Source organism: Aegilops tauschii, chromosome 6, assembly GCF_002575655.3.
Source record: "Aegilops tauschii subsp. strangulata cultivar AL8/78 chromosome 6, Aet v6.0, whole genome shotgun sequence".
Lineage (NCBI taxonomy): Eukaryota > Viridiplantae > Streptophyta > Magnoliopsida > Poales > Poaceae > Aegilops > Aegilops tauschii.
This window is the reverse complement of record NC_053040.3, coordinates 116,306,866-116,321,505: the sequence shown is the minus strand read 5'-3', so window position 1 is coordinate 116,321,505 and position 14,640 is coordinate 116,306,866. Positions and strand designations below refer to the sequence as shown.

The 14,640-nt window shown below is 47.0% G+C and overlaps 1 protein-coding gene across 1 annotated transcript; it reads right to left on the bottom strand.

The window, feature by feature from the left end:
• Positions 1-4,787: 4,787 nt before the first annotated feature.
• On the bottom strand, positions 4,788-10,710 carry LOC109785279 (auxin response factor 6). Its single transcript, XM_020343872.4, has 14 exons — positions 9,934-10,710; positions 9,419-9,537; positions 9,118-9,216; positions 8,964-9,020; positions 8,722-8,877; positions 8,522-8,606; positions 8,253-8,343; positions 7,973-8,137; positions 7,779-7,901; positions 7,371-7,446; positions 7,065-7,212; positions 5,726-6,939; positions 5,448-5,638; positions 4,788-5,361 (listed from the first exon to the last, which is right to left on the bottom strand). The coding sequence occupies exons 1-14, from the start codon at positions 9,995-9,997 to the stop codon at positions 5,166-5,168; spliced, it is 2,784 nt and encodes a 927-aa protein (XP_020199461.1). The 5' UTR covers positions 9,998-10,710; the 3' UTR covers positions 4,788-5,165.
• Positions 10,711-14,640: the final 3,930 nt, after the last annotated feature.

Below are 14,640 nucleotides of genomic sequence, written 5' to 3'. Positions count from 1 at the left end.
CTTCATGTGAAAAATATATACTTTACTACTTCCTGTGCATTACGTGTTCTTGCTTGGATGCTATTTATACCAGTTTATAATTAATTCAGCGAGATGACATAATGTTGTGGCCATAGATCCCTCAAGCGTGCCATTTTTTTTAATCTACTTCATGCAACTCTATTTGCCCCGATTTCTGTTATGCATTTGGGACATTCCAGTCACTTGTTGAACTCAACTTTGATGTTTGATAACAACAACAGCAACAACCTACTATCTAGATAACTAAATGCCACAATATTTATGCTCAGGCTTTTTTTAGTGTAATTCTAATTCTGTGTTTGGGTATGTGACATTGAAAGATTAGGAATCCAAATGGCCCATGAACCAAACAATTAAGGGACTTAAGAGCTCATTCTGTGGAGTGATGTTAGTCTGTTATTACCTGATTTTGAAAAGTTAAATAGGTTGTAGACACTGAAAGAAGCGTAACTGCTTTTGAATCGGTTGTAGACACTATGCCCCTTCTTTTTTCAGATATGTAAAAAACTGAGGATTCCAGTTGGGTGTCCAAGTAAGCATTAAGGGGGAGTATGACTTGCGTCTTCTGCACCGGTGGCTTCTTGGTAGGCATCAGTTAAGGGGAGTATTTGAGATGGAATCTTCACTCCGAGGGACTACTAAATTTCGTAGTACCACAATTTCTCTCGCCTCTGCAACCCCAACCCCAAGGTATGAAATTTAAGCCAGAGAGATGGGATGAGATGAGATAAAATGAAATGATTGGTCCAACGAAGAAAGGATTAGAACCCATTGTTTGTTTCGGAATCTATCATGAGATCTTGTTGGGTGTTGTTCTTATTAACAATGTTGTATGAAATATAAATGGTGGTTCATGGTCTTCATTCTGGCCCTTACAATATCCTTTTGTACTAACTGGTACTACCTCCGTCCTGGTTTATAGATCCTCTTTATAGTTTGTGTCAAATTTTGACCAAAGATTTAACTAACAAAATGTTAATGCATGTCAACAAAAATTATATCGTTGGATTCGTATTTGAACATAGTTTTCAATGATATAATTTTTTGTGACATGCATGAACATTTTGTTAGTTCAATCTATGGTCAAAATTTGCACAAAATACAATGGGGACCAATAAACCAGGACGGGGGTAGTATGAATGTATTGTTGTCCTATTGATGTATGTAATTGAAATTAGAAGTAAGAACACTAGATGAGAAAGCCAATCTTTTAAGAGTCTGTGAGCGATATGTAACACTAAGTACAATACTATAGGAATGTTGCACTCAGGCTTTCACTTTGCCAAGTGGAGATTGAAAGACAACATGATTTCAAGTCTAAAAAAAAAGGTCTACCTCGCACAAATTGCCATACTTGAAAATACATACCGTCGTAGCTAATTACACATACTAAAAATACACAAAGGTCAAACCATTTCTATCACCTGGCCAAACTGCAGGAAATCATTCAAACATATACACACTCTATAGGAGAAGAATTTGTTTCTCTTTGGCATTGACTACTGAGTGTATGTTTTACACGAAAGATGGCCTGCCTAATGTCATGCACTTTGGGAGATTTGGTGTGTCATTGATTGGGCTATCAATTTGGTTTTGTGTGTTTGTGAGAAAAACGGCGCAGCAAAGCGCGCGTGTGCTTTTAGTACATATAGAAACGTGACAACAATATGTTTAACAGCGTCACCATGGATCAGATCGCGGAAGCGCCATCACGTGCGAGGAGGTCCCACCCCATCCCCTCCTATGCGAGACAGGGAGGAGAACCCCCGCCACCGCCATCAGCCGCCAGGCCCAGCGGCGTCCTCCGGCGGCGGCGGAGGGAAGGGAGGGAGGTGGTGACCCTGGTGGCTAGGGTTTAAGGAGCCGTCCGAGTAGCCCGAGACGGGGGCGATGCGGGGGCGTGTGGTTGCTTGACTGGTTCTCGGTTTCTTGAAGTTCCCCGATGGTAGCTGACTAATGAATGTACCTCAGAACTGAATGAAGCTAATCGATGGTTTCTAGTTTACGGCAATTTGCAGCCATGAATGAGGCAAGGCATCGTGCCATGTCAGTACAAGGGAAGCGAAGAGAACGATGATAACCGCGGCCGCCCATTGGGGGCATAATTCATGACTGCATCTGGCATGTACTACTGCCCTAATTGGGATATCGGGGCCAGCTCCAGACAAATAGTATGTCACAATTTGAACCAAACTAGGCTGCTCCTGCAATAAATCTCCCTTTTGGGTTGCACACACAGTAGATGTTCTTTTTGGGGGAAGTCCATGGATAGTACCTATGCACCGATAAAGGCATGCAGTGGGTTCACAGTTGATGCTACATTCTGCAGGTATAACAAAAGGCGAAGAATTAACAGCAAGTTGATGGTCCAAGGCAGCAGCATGGACAGAAAGCACTACTATTCAAGCTGCTTCCTTAAACCAGTACAGCCGCAGGATCACACGAGGTGATGATAACTACCAGCCTAGTGGCCACGAAGGAGCGGGGAAGCTGACGGTCTCGACACATTGCCATCTCACTGTCGGCAAACATCTGGAGAAGGCACGGGGGAAATGTGGGGGAAGTGCTCCACCACCTTGCGGCTTCGGCGCCAGGTTTCAGTTTCCCACTGCGACGAAGGCAAGTCAAGATTGCAAAGATGATCCGGGAGGCGAGTCCGGGTCCCGGCCGAAGATCTGAAAGAGATGGGGATCACCGGAGAGGGATCACAATGGGGCCAAGGAAAATGGCGTATCTTCGAAAAGGCGGTGGTGTGCGTGCGTGCGCGCCTTTGCGATCCAACTTTAAATTTGTCGCAATCCGCAACCAAACAAACCCAAAACCAAACCAAACCAATTGTAACACGTTGGCAGCGCCAAAAGAGACCGCGACGCGACGTCGAAGCATTGCGGCGAGCACTGGGATCAGAACAGGCATGAGGGGCTGAAGAAACTGATATGTGATTGGGAGAGAGGCCGGCCGTCACATTCACCCTCCAGATAGATCACTGGCCAGGAGAAAGAAATCATCTTCATTTCAGCCATTAATTCAATGGGTGGGCACTCCAAAATGGTCAATCAGATAGGGACCCAAGAGGCACACGGCATGCCTCTTTGCAGGTGCCAAATTATACTAGGATCAGGTAACTTCCCCCTCTTGGATCTACGTACTTGTCATGATACTTCTTATTACTGAGAACACAGCTAAATGCTATATCTGTCATGATAATAATACAAATACTAACTTGGAACAACATTCAAATCATAAGTTGCTTATAAACACAGGGAACGCAAGATATGTATTTCAAGTCGAACATAGAAGGATTGGTTCGAGATCAGATCAGATCGCGCATCACCCCATCCCCCAGCGCCTCTGAACCGCTCGCGTCGCCTCGAGGGGGGCGACTCGGGCGCCCCAGCCGCCGCCACACTCGACCTCCCTCCTCCCCTGCTCCCCCGTCGCCGCCGGAGGAGGCCGGCGAGCGAAGCTCGCCCGGCGGACGGCGGACGGCGGGCCCTCCTCCTTTCTTCAAAAGGGGACCCTCTGGCTGATGCGACGGCGCCCCTGGGCGTATGGCATGGAGGCAGAGTTGGCGCGCTCGGGCGGCGGCCCAATGGGATCCGGGCGGCGCTGCGGGGGCTGGCGGCGGCGGGTCTGGGGTTTCTCACCCCAGATCCGTTCTCCTCCGAGTGGTCGGGCTCGGGCGTCGTCCGGCGGCCCTAAGCAGTGGTGCGTGCGCGTGTTGGCTGTCCTCCTCCACCGATGTGATTGGGGGCGGCAGGAGGCGTTGGTGTGGTGCCTGATCCAAACAGGGTGGTGGCGCCGTCCCCTTCGTCAGGGATGACGGCCAGGTGGTGGGTCCTTGTGGCGGCGCCGGTGGCGACGGATCTTGGAATCCCGCTCCCGGGGACGTCGCAGGACGCGGGGGGCCATGCACGAGAGATGGAGTTTTTTCGAACAGATCTGGGTGAAAACTTGCTTTCGGCTACTGCCAAGGTCGGCGGTGGCGGCGCTGGCAGCGACATTCCCTTCTTGAAGACATCGTCGTGGAGAAGTTTAAGGCCACTCTCTGTTACCTCCAGGGGAAACCCTAGATCAGTAAATCAGATGACGGTGGCGCTCTGGTGTCGTTTCCCCCTTGGGGCGTCATTCATGGAGGTAGGGCTCGAGGGAATAGAAGACGGCTTCTTTGGTGGAGTGATGTTTCATCTTACACATTGATGGCGGCGGATCTCGACGGTGTGGCGCTGTGGAGACTCGGAGTCCGATGCGCGGAGATGGACTCGCGTAGGAGGAGGATGTTGTCTGACGTCATGGTGGCGTCGATAGCAGAGAGGCCTGGCAAGGTCGGTGCATTAGTTTCTGCTCTGAAGATTGATTGGTGGAAGATGGTGGCGACGACACAGAGAGTGCGTCGGACCAGTCTGTGCCCCAAACCCAGTATGTGGCTTGGTTGGGGTCTCTGTCTTTAGATGTTAGGCATTTGTGTGATGTCTGTTTGGTATTAGGCTCGAACTATCGGCACCCCTTCATCAGGTGGATAGGAGTAGTGATAGTTGTCGCTAAGACGGTGGCTTCAGACTACCTAATGTACTACTTTGTATGGTCTTTGTGAATAATTAATAAAAGGGTTGCATGCATCGTCTAGATGAAGAGGCCGGGTAATCCTCCTTTTCTAATAAAAAAATAGAAGTATTGGTTCACTAGTCACTAACTCCAACTAAAACTTGGAGAGTTTATCAGGATTAGCTCACTAGTCACTAACATAATTTCATGCAATAAACTCCTACTAAAATGTGGAGAGTTTTACCACAGCATAAAGGCTTATCCTTGGCTAACATCGTCAATAGTTACATTGTGGAACCAGAACACTATCACTGCACAGAATATGACCAAAACAAACATTACGCAACACGGGTAAAGAGTCTAATATTAGAGGCCCTACATCAACAGCATTGGTATTCCGCGGAACAAATCCGCGTCGGCGTGCATACCAAATATGTCATAGTTACTACTAAAATAGTCTATATCACATGCATGACATAAACATCGGAACGCTAACGGCTTTTCGCTACACTTGATCTATGTGCTTTGGTTCCAGTTCACGAGACTAGGACGAGCTGCAGAAACATACTTAAAAGCCGAGGGTCGCAGGCTCCATATCTTCAGAACTCGACAGAACCCACCGACGCGATTACGGTGCTCAGGCTTCTCGATTCCTGCCTGCCAGCGTAGTTATCACAACTGTTGCCGAGCCTCCTCGCAGGAGCCGAGCTCAGGAGGTCGATGCCCTGCTTTCCCATCTGCTGCACCTCCTGTGGCGTAAGTATCTTTATGCAAGATACGCTGTTCACGAATTCCCTGCAGATTACATGACCCATGAATGTAAGAGTGGACACAGAAACAGTGGCAAAAGAATCTTGGGAAGTTGTTGCCTAAAAACTTACTGCCACGGATCATCGCCCACTAGAAGGATATCATCCTCTCGGTCAACAAATACAAGCTGCCAGCCTGATCTTGCAGGGTCCTCCAACTGGCCTTCAAGGCCAAATAGGCGCCCTACCTCGCTACGAAGTTCATGGTAGTTGCTAAACTTAGTGATGTCCAGCAACCTTCCAAAGGCTCCAGATTTGTACACCTACATGACAAGGTTTGTCAGTTCAAAGTGCTTTCATGGAAAAAAAATGTTATTGGTATGATTAGGTGGGTAAGTAAATTCGGTCACCTTCACGAACGCTGCAGTCGGTTGATTTACATGATCAGAATTTTCCGAAAATGACGCATATCCTGATTCATCTAAGCAGCCTGAACTAGCTAGTGCTTCATTCAACGGAAAATCATTCTGAGAAGGGCTCAGGAAATTGCACGTGGAATATGGAATCGTGCTCGAATCATTGTCGTCCTGAAGGCTTGCAATGCAACCATTGTCCTCCTGAAGGCTGGGAATGCCACCTTGCATTAGAAGTGACTGAGAGTCTATATTAACACCAAATAAGAGGTGATTTTGATTATCAGAATTCCCATCTTGATCCACCAAGCACTCTCTTCCAGGCAATGGTGCTAATGAGGAGCTTTGTGGTATATTAGAAGGCTCTGAATCCAACTGTTGCATATGCGACGAGTTAACATGAGAGCTAGAAGGGATCACAGACTCCATTGCAACCCGCTTAGATGACCATGGGTCAGAGACAGGCACAGGGGTGGTTCTTGGCACGCCTTGGAGGTTCGAACCTGCTTCTGAAGGAAATGGTCTCAATGTGTCATGCATGGACGGGACATTCGATGGAGCAAGAGAGCTGATATTTCTGTCTTGAAGGTTCTGCTGCTGTGAGAACGCTGAAACTGTCTGCAATGTGGAAGGTGGAGACTGATTGGTGGAGGAAAGCTGGGAGAAAACCAACAACCCATTTGGTACACACTGAAAGTCAGGCGAGTGCTTCTGTTCTTGCATTTGTTGATGTTGTGGTGTTTGCATGCACTGTGACTGTTGCTGCTGGTGCTGGTGGTGTGATTCTTGCTGCTGCGGCGGCGGCGATTTCTGCCCATTAAAGGATTGGCAGCGCTGAAGCTGTTGCTGGAGGTACTCAGACTGATTATGGCCTTGGATTGCACTGTCATTGATGTTTTGGTGGTGCATCTCCTGAAACTGAGGCTGCACTTGCTGCAGAATCTGACTCGATAGAAGAGCAGATCTACCAGCAATGTTCTGAGGCTGCTGGAACTGCAGCAGTGTAGGCGATACTTGCTTCGTCGTGTTCTGAAAAGCTGCTGCTGACATTGCTTGGTACATGTCAGGTTGCAGACCAAGTAGGGAACTATCCATCCTTGGCTGCATCCAAGGACTCATACCAAGTCCACCAAAATTGAATGACTGGAAACCTGGGTTTGCTCCATCTCGAAGCCACATGAGAGAAGAGGTCAAGTCATCCTCCTTTCCACCTGCAAAAACCATCACAAGTAAGATCACTTTTACCATTATAAAATGAACCGGTAAAGAATAAATCATTGATTGTTCACTGATATCGTTTGAAGGTATTGACTAAAGATGCAATCGTCACTTGTACCATATAAGGAGGGCAATCCTGTTGGCCAAGGCCGCTTCAGTCGCATAGGGAAAGGAGATGAATACATTGGGTAAGTCGTCAGAGGCTCAATCTCCCAGAGAGACACCCTTGGTTGCCTCTCTCCAGCAGTTGACTCATCCCATCCAACCTGCATGGTTCAAGAAAAAAGAGGGCATGCTCAATTTTAAAGCACATGGCAGAAGATGTCTAAAATATAAAAACATACCATCAACTCGAAATCAAACTAGTACGCAAGTAAACGTCCGCCTTTAGTGACAAACAGATAATTCTTATTTCAAGATCTACCTTAACAGAACGCCAGTGTGAGTTCGGCCAACGAGCAGGATCAAGGTCACTTATTCCTGTAATTGTTCCCATGTATCTACAAGAACACATGGGCAGTTTAGGCCACGTATATCACGTGCTACTGAAAACATGGATCTCACTAAAACAGAGCAGAAAACAAGCAAGATAGATATACATATAAAAACGGACACAAGTTTAACGGAGCCAAGTGAAGAAGTGGTGATGATTTAGGGAGTTCTGAAACAAGTTCTCTATACAGATAACACAAAGAACAAGATATAAAAGGCATCAAATGACTTGTCTACATTCGATACTTCGGGCAAGTTGGAATCAAGATAAGGAAGGAGCTCCATGTGATGTACACACAACATCACATCACTATAAGAGATAAACACAGTGTTGACATACCGCCTGACACTGGATTCTTCTGTCTCGAAAAGCATCCGGAAACGCATGCCCACAGATATACGGGTATGGTACACAGCCTTTACATACTTAGCCAACGGTATGACAAACTCTGAAGGGCTTGCTCTGCAGAACACGTGGACAAATCTGAGTATCTCAGACGATAATGATCAGATATATGTAAGAAGTTGTTCTACCTTGGATTATAGAAAATAGTGAACCGGCTATTTGTTGATGCAGCATGAGCAGCTGCAGCAAGAAGACCAATATGCATGCTGTCACTAGACAATACTGATGATGGCATAACCGTTTGCGATCTATTTGCTCGACGTATTCCCAGAAGCAGCTGGTTGTTGTCATTCCTGATCAACCAAAGACACAAATGAATATCAGCAGAGAACTCTGCCAAGAACAGTAGGGTATGGATGGAGAACACTAACTGTTCCAAAAATAAATAAATTGGAAGAGCAGATGTACCAGATAAATAGGACAGAGTCTCCAGCAACCAGTCTCTTCGCACTTATAAAGACACTCCAACCTGTTGTCAGAAGATGCCGCTTTGGTTGACCTGCACCAACAATTTGATATGAAGTTATTTTACATCATATACTAGTTTTTGAATCTTACATGAGCTGCATCGAGCAAGGCTGTATGAAATGAGGGTATATACAAGGCTATACGCACTATACACTACCAAAAAAATCACAATCATAAGAACCAAGAAAAGTAGCTGCAAGATAACTAACCTCGAAAGATATGACGGAATTTCCACTCATTGCCATGAAGGTCTTTTGCCATCAACTCCTGTGCTGGAGGCTGCTGAGTGAAATCCTACAGAATTATCGAAGGAAAATATATAACTAAAATGATGCAGTTCAGTTGATCTGAAAATATAACATGACGGTTCAAAAGATACAGCAGAGAATTGCTGACCAACAGCACGTACCAGCGGAGGAAACACCTTCTCCGCAGCTCGGCGGGGAACAGAGAATCCACCATGCGTACTGGTGTCACTTGCAGTTAATGTTTTGCAAAAATAATTCGTTGGTTGTTTGCTAGCATTGCCCAACTCAGCAGGTAGAAATGGGTCCTTGAGTTCTTGCTGCAAACAAAATCAAGATACAGTCTAAGTATGCTACAAACAGAAGTACATGGACAGATGGCACTAGGTTGGAAATCCTGTATTACTGGGCTGAGTGGCTGTAACGTCATTTGTGCATAGACCTCGTCTGTCTCTGCATCAGCCTGAAGAAGGAATGAAAGCAGCAAAGTTTATGAGACAACGCTAATGCTGGTACTACTTGGTTCTTGAAACAGATACGTTATATCGATCCGAACTTACGTGCATGGTCACATTATGCAGTTGGCATATAAGCTGCGCAGGCAGGTTCGGATAGTTGGGGATCTGAGACTCCATTTCCTTGTTTGTTGATGCCGATACCTATGGTAGAAACTCAACCATGTGAGTCCATTAGTGTCTTAAAATCTTCAGTTCTGGAAGAACCATCTAAGAACTGCTGCAAGACATGGATTTCAAAAGGGAACTTGCGAAAATGAAATCAATTTTGCAACCATTACTGGTACTTGTAGATATTCTACAACATCTCAGTCTAAATCGTTCTACTGAGAGGAAGAATAGTAACCTGCTCACTGTGACCTTGAGGAAAATACAACACCCGACTGCCGACCGCAGGCAAAGAAACGAGGGGGCCGGCACAGGCGTGCCACAACTCTGAGTTTAGGCACTTGTGCTCTTCTGATACTGAAAAGGGAAAAATCGTCTGAGAAGAAGGCATAGAAGATATATAAAGTTCAGTTAACAACACTAGCAATCCTGCATCCAAGTTCAGAAAAATGGTTCCTGCATCCTACAAGTAATAGTACTTTTGCACCTTTCACTGGGGAAATTTTTTTGGCAAGAAACTCTGCACTATTAAATATTAATTTCTTTATAAACATTTAAATGGCAGATTGTAAAGAACCAGAAACAGTGTCAACAAGTGTATTAGAAATACATTAACATGACAGTTATGTTGTCAAGAAGCATATAAATCACCCAAGGAAGAATAAATTGATAGGTTGATGGGGCTCACATGATTGCACAGATTTAAAGCAAGAGAAATGAAAACTGCCAACTGAAATGCAAAGACAATAATACCTTCCGGCGACGCCGGCTGATCCGGCAGGCCACCGCCAGCGGCGGCGGACGGCGAAAGATTCATGCTTGACAAGCGAGCTAGAAGGCAACACAGGAGCCCACGAGACGGAGAGGCGAGGGAGCAGAGAAAACGAAAGAAGGCTTTGTTTTCCTGTTTCTACACCAAATCACGAGCGCTTCCAAACAGCATCACCATCGCTGTCTCCTCCCCCAAACCGGCCAAGCCAAACCTCTTGCCTCCGCCGCACCCGGCCCGAACGCCCGGTCCTTTTCGATCCGAGAAACTCCGAATTTTCGAGCCTCTCGATCCAAGAGCCCCAGCCCCGCCTCCGGGAGGCCTTGGCGAGCTGGCGCCAGGCGGCGGCGGCGGCTGGAATGCGCCGCCTTTGCGGCCGCGGGAGCTAGGCAAAGAAGCGCGCCTCCCGATTGCGAGAAGGCGGCGGCGCCTCAGATCTCGCCGCCACGCGCTCCGGAACGGCTGCTCCCGGCTCCGGAGGACCCGGCCGTGGCTCCACGGCAGATCCGCCCGCCGCCGCCGGTGGCGAGCAAGCTGCTGCTTCCTGTAGCCTCCTGCCTGCTCGTGCTACTGTGCTCGTGCTACTAGTTAGAGGCGAGAGAGAGGGAAGTGCACTTGTTCTTCTCGGTGCTGTTCTTCTTGCTGCAGCTTCTGCGCCTTGTGCTGCTGCTCCAATGCAGTTCTTGGGGTTTTAACCCCACGAGTGGTGCTCCCTCCCTCCCTCCCTCCCTCTCTCTTCTCTATCATGCACTTTAAAAACCAACTTTTTCTCTGTGCAACGTGCATGCTTCCGGTAAGTTTTTTCTACATTTCTTCTCCACCGCACCCCGTGTAATTCATGCAAGTATTCAGGTATGTACACGGCTGAAAAAGTATACTCCTACTCCCTCTGTCCCATAATATAAGAGTGTTTTTAACACAACACCACTGAAATAAATTATCATCTCGGACGTTAAATTTGTCATGTCTAAAAATATGATGTCAGATTTGTAGTGAAATCCTATTTTTTTTACCCTTAGCTGAATTTATTTACTTTCTACAGCAGACAGATTTCACTTTGAAGTTTCACGAATATCAGACAAATTGGTCGACGAACAAACGTCAATGTGTTTTCTATGGCCGCTCGATCTGTTGATAAGGAGATGACGGAATGCTCAGGTAGTATGGAATATCGAAACGTGTTTGAGAGATATGAAAAGGCGTCAACTTCTCCTATAGTATAGTGTATACATGTATTTCTTTTCAGTCGTGGTCAGCTAGTGGGCTTTCTCCGTCCCGTGTAGATCCCCCGTGATACTGCCTTTTTGACCAATGTTTACTCGCCATCATTACGTATTGTTTTCCTCTCTTCTCCTTTCGCATGTTCATTAGTGTGGTCAAACCAACGTACGTGTACGACTTGATATGTTTATTGCTTCGGGCACATGCATCTAGACCAGACTTAATTTAAATTCACTCAACTGTGTACTGGAGTAGTACTCTTCGAGCCACTCCTCCGGAGTACAAACTTTTCACATAACGACCCAAACGGACGGCGTATTTGTTTGTTTTTTGTCGGTTTGGATCGGTCGCCCGCTCGGTATCCGTCCTTTTTTTGATATGAGTCGGTAGTGCGTTGTTGGCGTGGCCAGCTGGCCTCCATTTTAAATAAACACTTTGCATATTTCACAAGCAGATATATAGTTTCACGAGGAAGCATCGTTTTCATAACCAAATATAAAGCATAGTTTTACAAGCCTAAATATAAATTAAATTGTTCTCACATAGTTTTACAAGCCAAATAAAAAGGATACATTTATTGGTTGGCAACATGAGCCCATATATGCTCGACCAAATCATTTTGCAGCTGCATGTGAGTTTCCCAATCACGCATTTCATGATGAAATTGGATGAACTGTTCAAACGTTGCCGCTCCTCCATGCTTAGGCACAACATTCTCACCCTGAAACTGAAACCCTTGATCGTAGATACGTTCCAGACGCTCATCTTATACGATCATATTGTGCATGATCACACAAGCAGTCATCACCTCCCACAACTCCTTCGTGCTCCAAGTCTTAGCAGGATACCGAACGATGCCCCATCAAGATTGCAAAACACCAAAGGCACGATCGACGCCCTTCCTAGCACTCTCTTGCTCTTGGGCGAATCTTTTCCTCTTCTCTCCAACAGGGTTGGGGATTGTCTTCACAGTGGTGGTCCACTGAGGATAGATACCGTCACCTAGGTAGTATCATTTGTCGTAGTTGTGGCCGTTGATGGTAACATTCACCGGTGGGTTGTTGCTTTCGGCAAATCTCGCAAACACCACGAGCGTTGAAGCACGTTGATATCATTGTGTGATCCGACCATGCCGAAGAAAGAGTGCCGGATCCAGAGATCTTGAGATGCCACGGTTGGAGATATGCCCTAGAGGCAATCATGTATGATGATATTTCCTATGTGTTCATGAATAAAGATAGTCCTTGGACATTATCAATGATGTGTATCAGCAAGTACGTGACTTGTTTGTGGGACTATGCATTGTATGATGACTGTTCTAAAAGGCCCCTAGTCGAAAGGGCTGTGTGGACGCGCAACCGACTAGACTAGCATATGACACGGTCGATGGCTTGGTCTCACTAGCCATGAAGCATTGGATGCTAACAGGATAATATGGACTTGGAAGGATCTGGTCGGATTCGACGTAGTCGGATCCGAGTCGAGATAAGGTCCGAGTCGAGCAGACCCAACTATGAGACGCATCGATATGTCATATGCGAGTCTCTAGTACAACATACGTTCTATGTCCTAAGACCTGAGCTGATGCATGTACTCGGGATGGTGATAGACTTGCTTTGGGCCGACCAAACGCTACTCCGTAACTAGGTAGTTACAAAGGTAGGTTTCAGGTTTGTCTAGACCCATGCTGCGAGACGTGTTCGAGCAAGATGGGATTTGCCCCTCCGATCAGGAGAGATATACTCTGGGCCCCTCATGTGATCCGACCAGGATAAGCATGGCCATGCGACAAGGATTATGAGATAATCTGGTTTGTGGTCGGCATCACTGGAACGAGAAAGAGGTCGGGCTAGCACAAGGATGACAATCTCGCCTTGAGCCCGACAACATATATCGTGTGGCAAAGGGAATAGAAGTGTGACATGTACAGGTTCGCCTAACCAGCTTCATTGTCTGCTTGGTGTTCGGCATGCCTTGCTAGAGGCCGCTACCAACCGTGCAGTTCGGAGGTGATCCGAACTGCGACCAAGCCGGCTTGAACCTAAGGGGTCGCGCGCTTAAGGAAAGGAACCTACGAGGTCGGATCCGAGGACACTGGTCGGATGTGATACGAGCTGTATTCGGATTGTGGCCGAGTAGACTTGTGGGCTTTAGGATCTGTGCGAGGCCCAAGAGTTGAGCCCGCGAAGGATGCCTATATAAAGTGGGGTGCGGCACACTCATGCGATTGATCGCTTCGGCGCTATTACTAGGTTTTGCATGTGTTGCGAATAGACACCTCTACTCGCCGCCGGTTGTGTGATCGGACCTAGCAGTCCGCCGCACGACGTTCCTCCTGCACGCGCGGATACCGTTAGAGGCGGTGCACCTGCGCCGCTCCCGCAAACCTGTACGAGGGATCCGACGACCGGCTGTTCGAGGGAGATCGGACGAGGAGGAGACGATCCACGCGGACGCGCTGCCCCAACTCTTCTTCCGCTGCACGGCACTGCGCGTCTAGTGGTAACGATCTGTGATCTATCTCCCGTAGCATGTTCTTGGTTGTTCTACGCGTAGGAAAATTTTAATTTGCAGTCGACACACGCTACCGTAGATCCCAACAATGGTATCAGAGCCTCTGCTATAGGATTTGGATTCATATCGTATGCATATTAGATATGTGGAGGCGGCAGATGAGATCTGTTGTCGTTGATAAGATCGGCTATGTGCACGGTTGATGAGATCAATTGCACACGGGGAATGATGTGGCTATGTTTTCTGATGATCGGAGTTGATGAGGTCGTGACACAACCTACCCCTACCGGTCGGTATCCGCCATCGGGGTTAACAGTGAAACGTAAATCCGAATCGGACTCGCGATGATCGATAAGATCGGTCAGATCGAAAAATTCGGCGTGATCGGAGTTCATATGTGATCTGTGATTTCCGAAAACGTCGGGCGCTGCCCGCACCCGCGAGGGGCGCTGCCCCTTCGAACCCCGCCCGCTAACAGGCTAGCGGGACTGCCGTGTGTGTAGCGCCTTGTATTTTGTACCCGACACTCAAACCGGTAGAATGCGATTCTATGCGTAACTTTATTTTGCAGGGTTTGATGTGAATAGTATGGCTCATATGTATGTGATGCATGTGTGTAAATTATACATGGCCTGCGTGTCATGTTTGTCAGCCGGCAGCAGCCAAAGTGCTGTCATTATATTGTATAACGACCTGTGTGTCGACTTGTGATTCTCTGTAAAATTCATTACTAGTTGTAGTAGTTGGATTATAGAGATCAGGTTGGTGGCTTGGCGTCCCGGCGTGACAAACAAGATGGAGTTCCTAGATGGTCATCGGAGTCGGAGCCGACCTGGAAGAACATCCATGAATGAGCCATACTATTTCACAATATATGTTTATTTGTGATTGTTATGCTTCTTTGTTTCTATGCATGTTAAATTGGAAGAAAGATCCCTCATGAATATCAAGTGAAT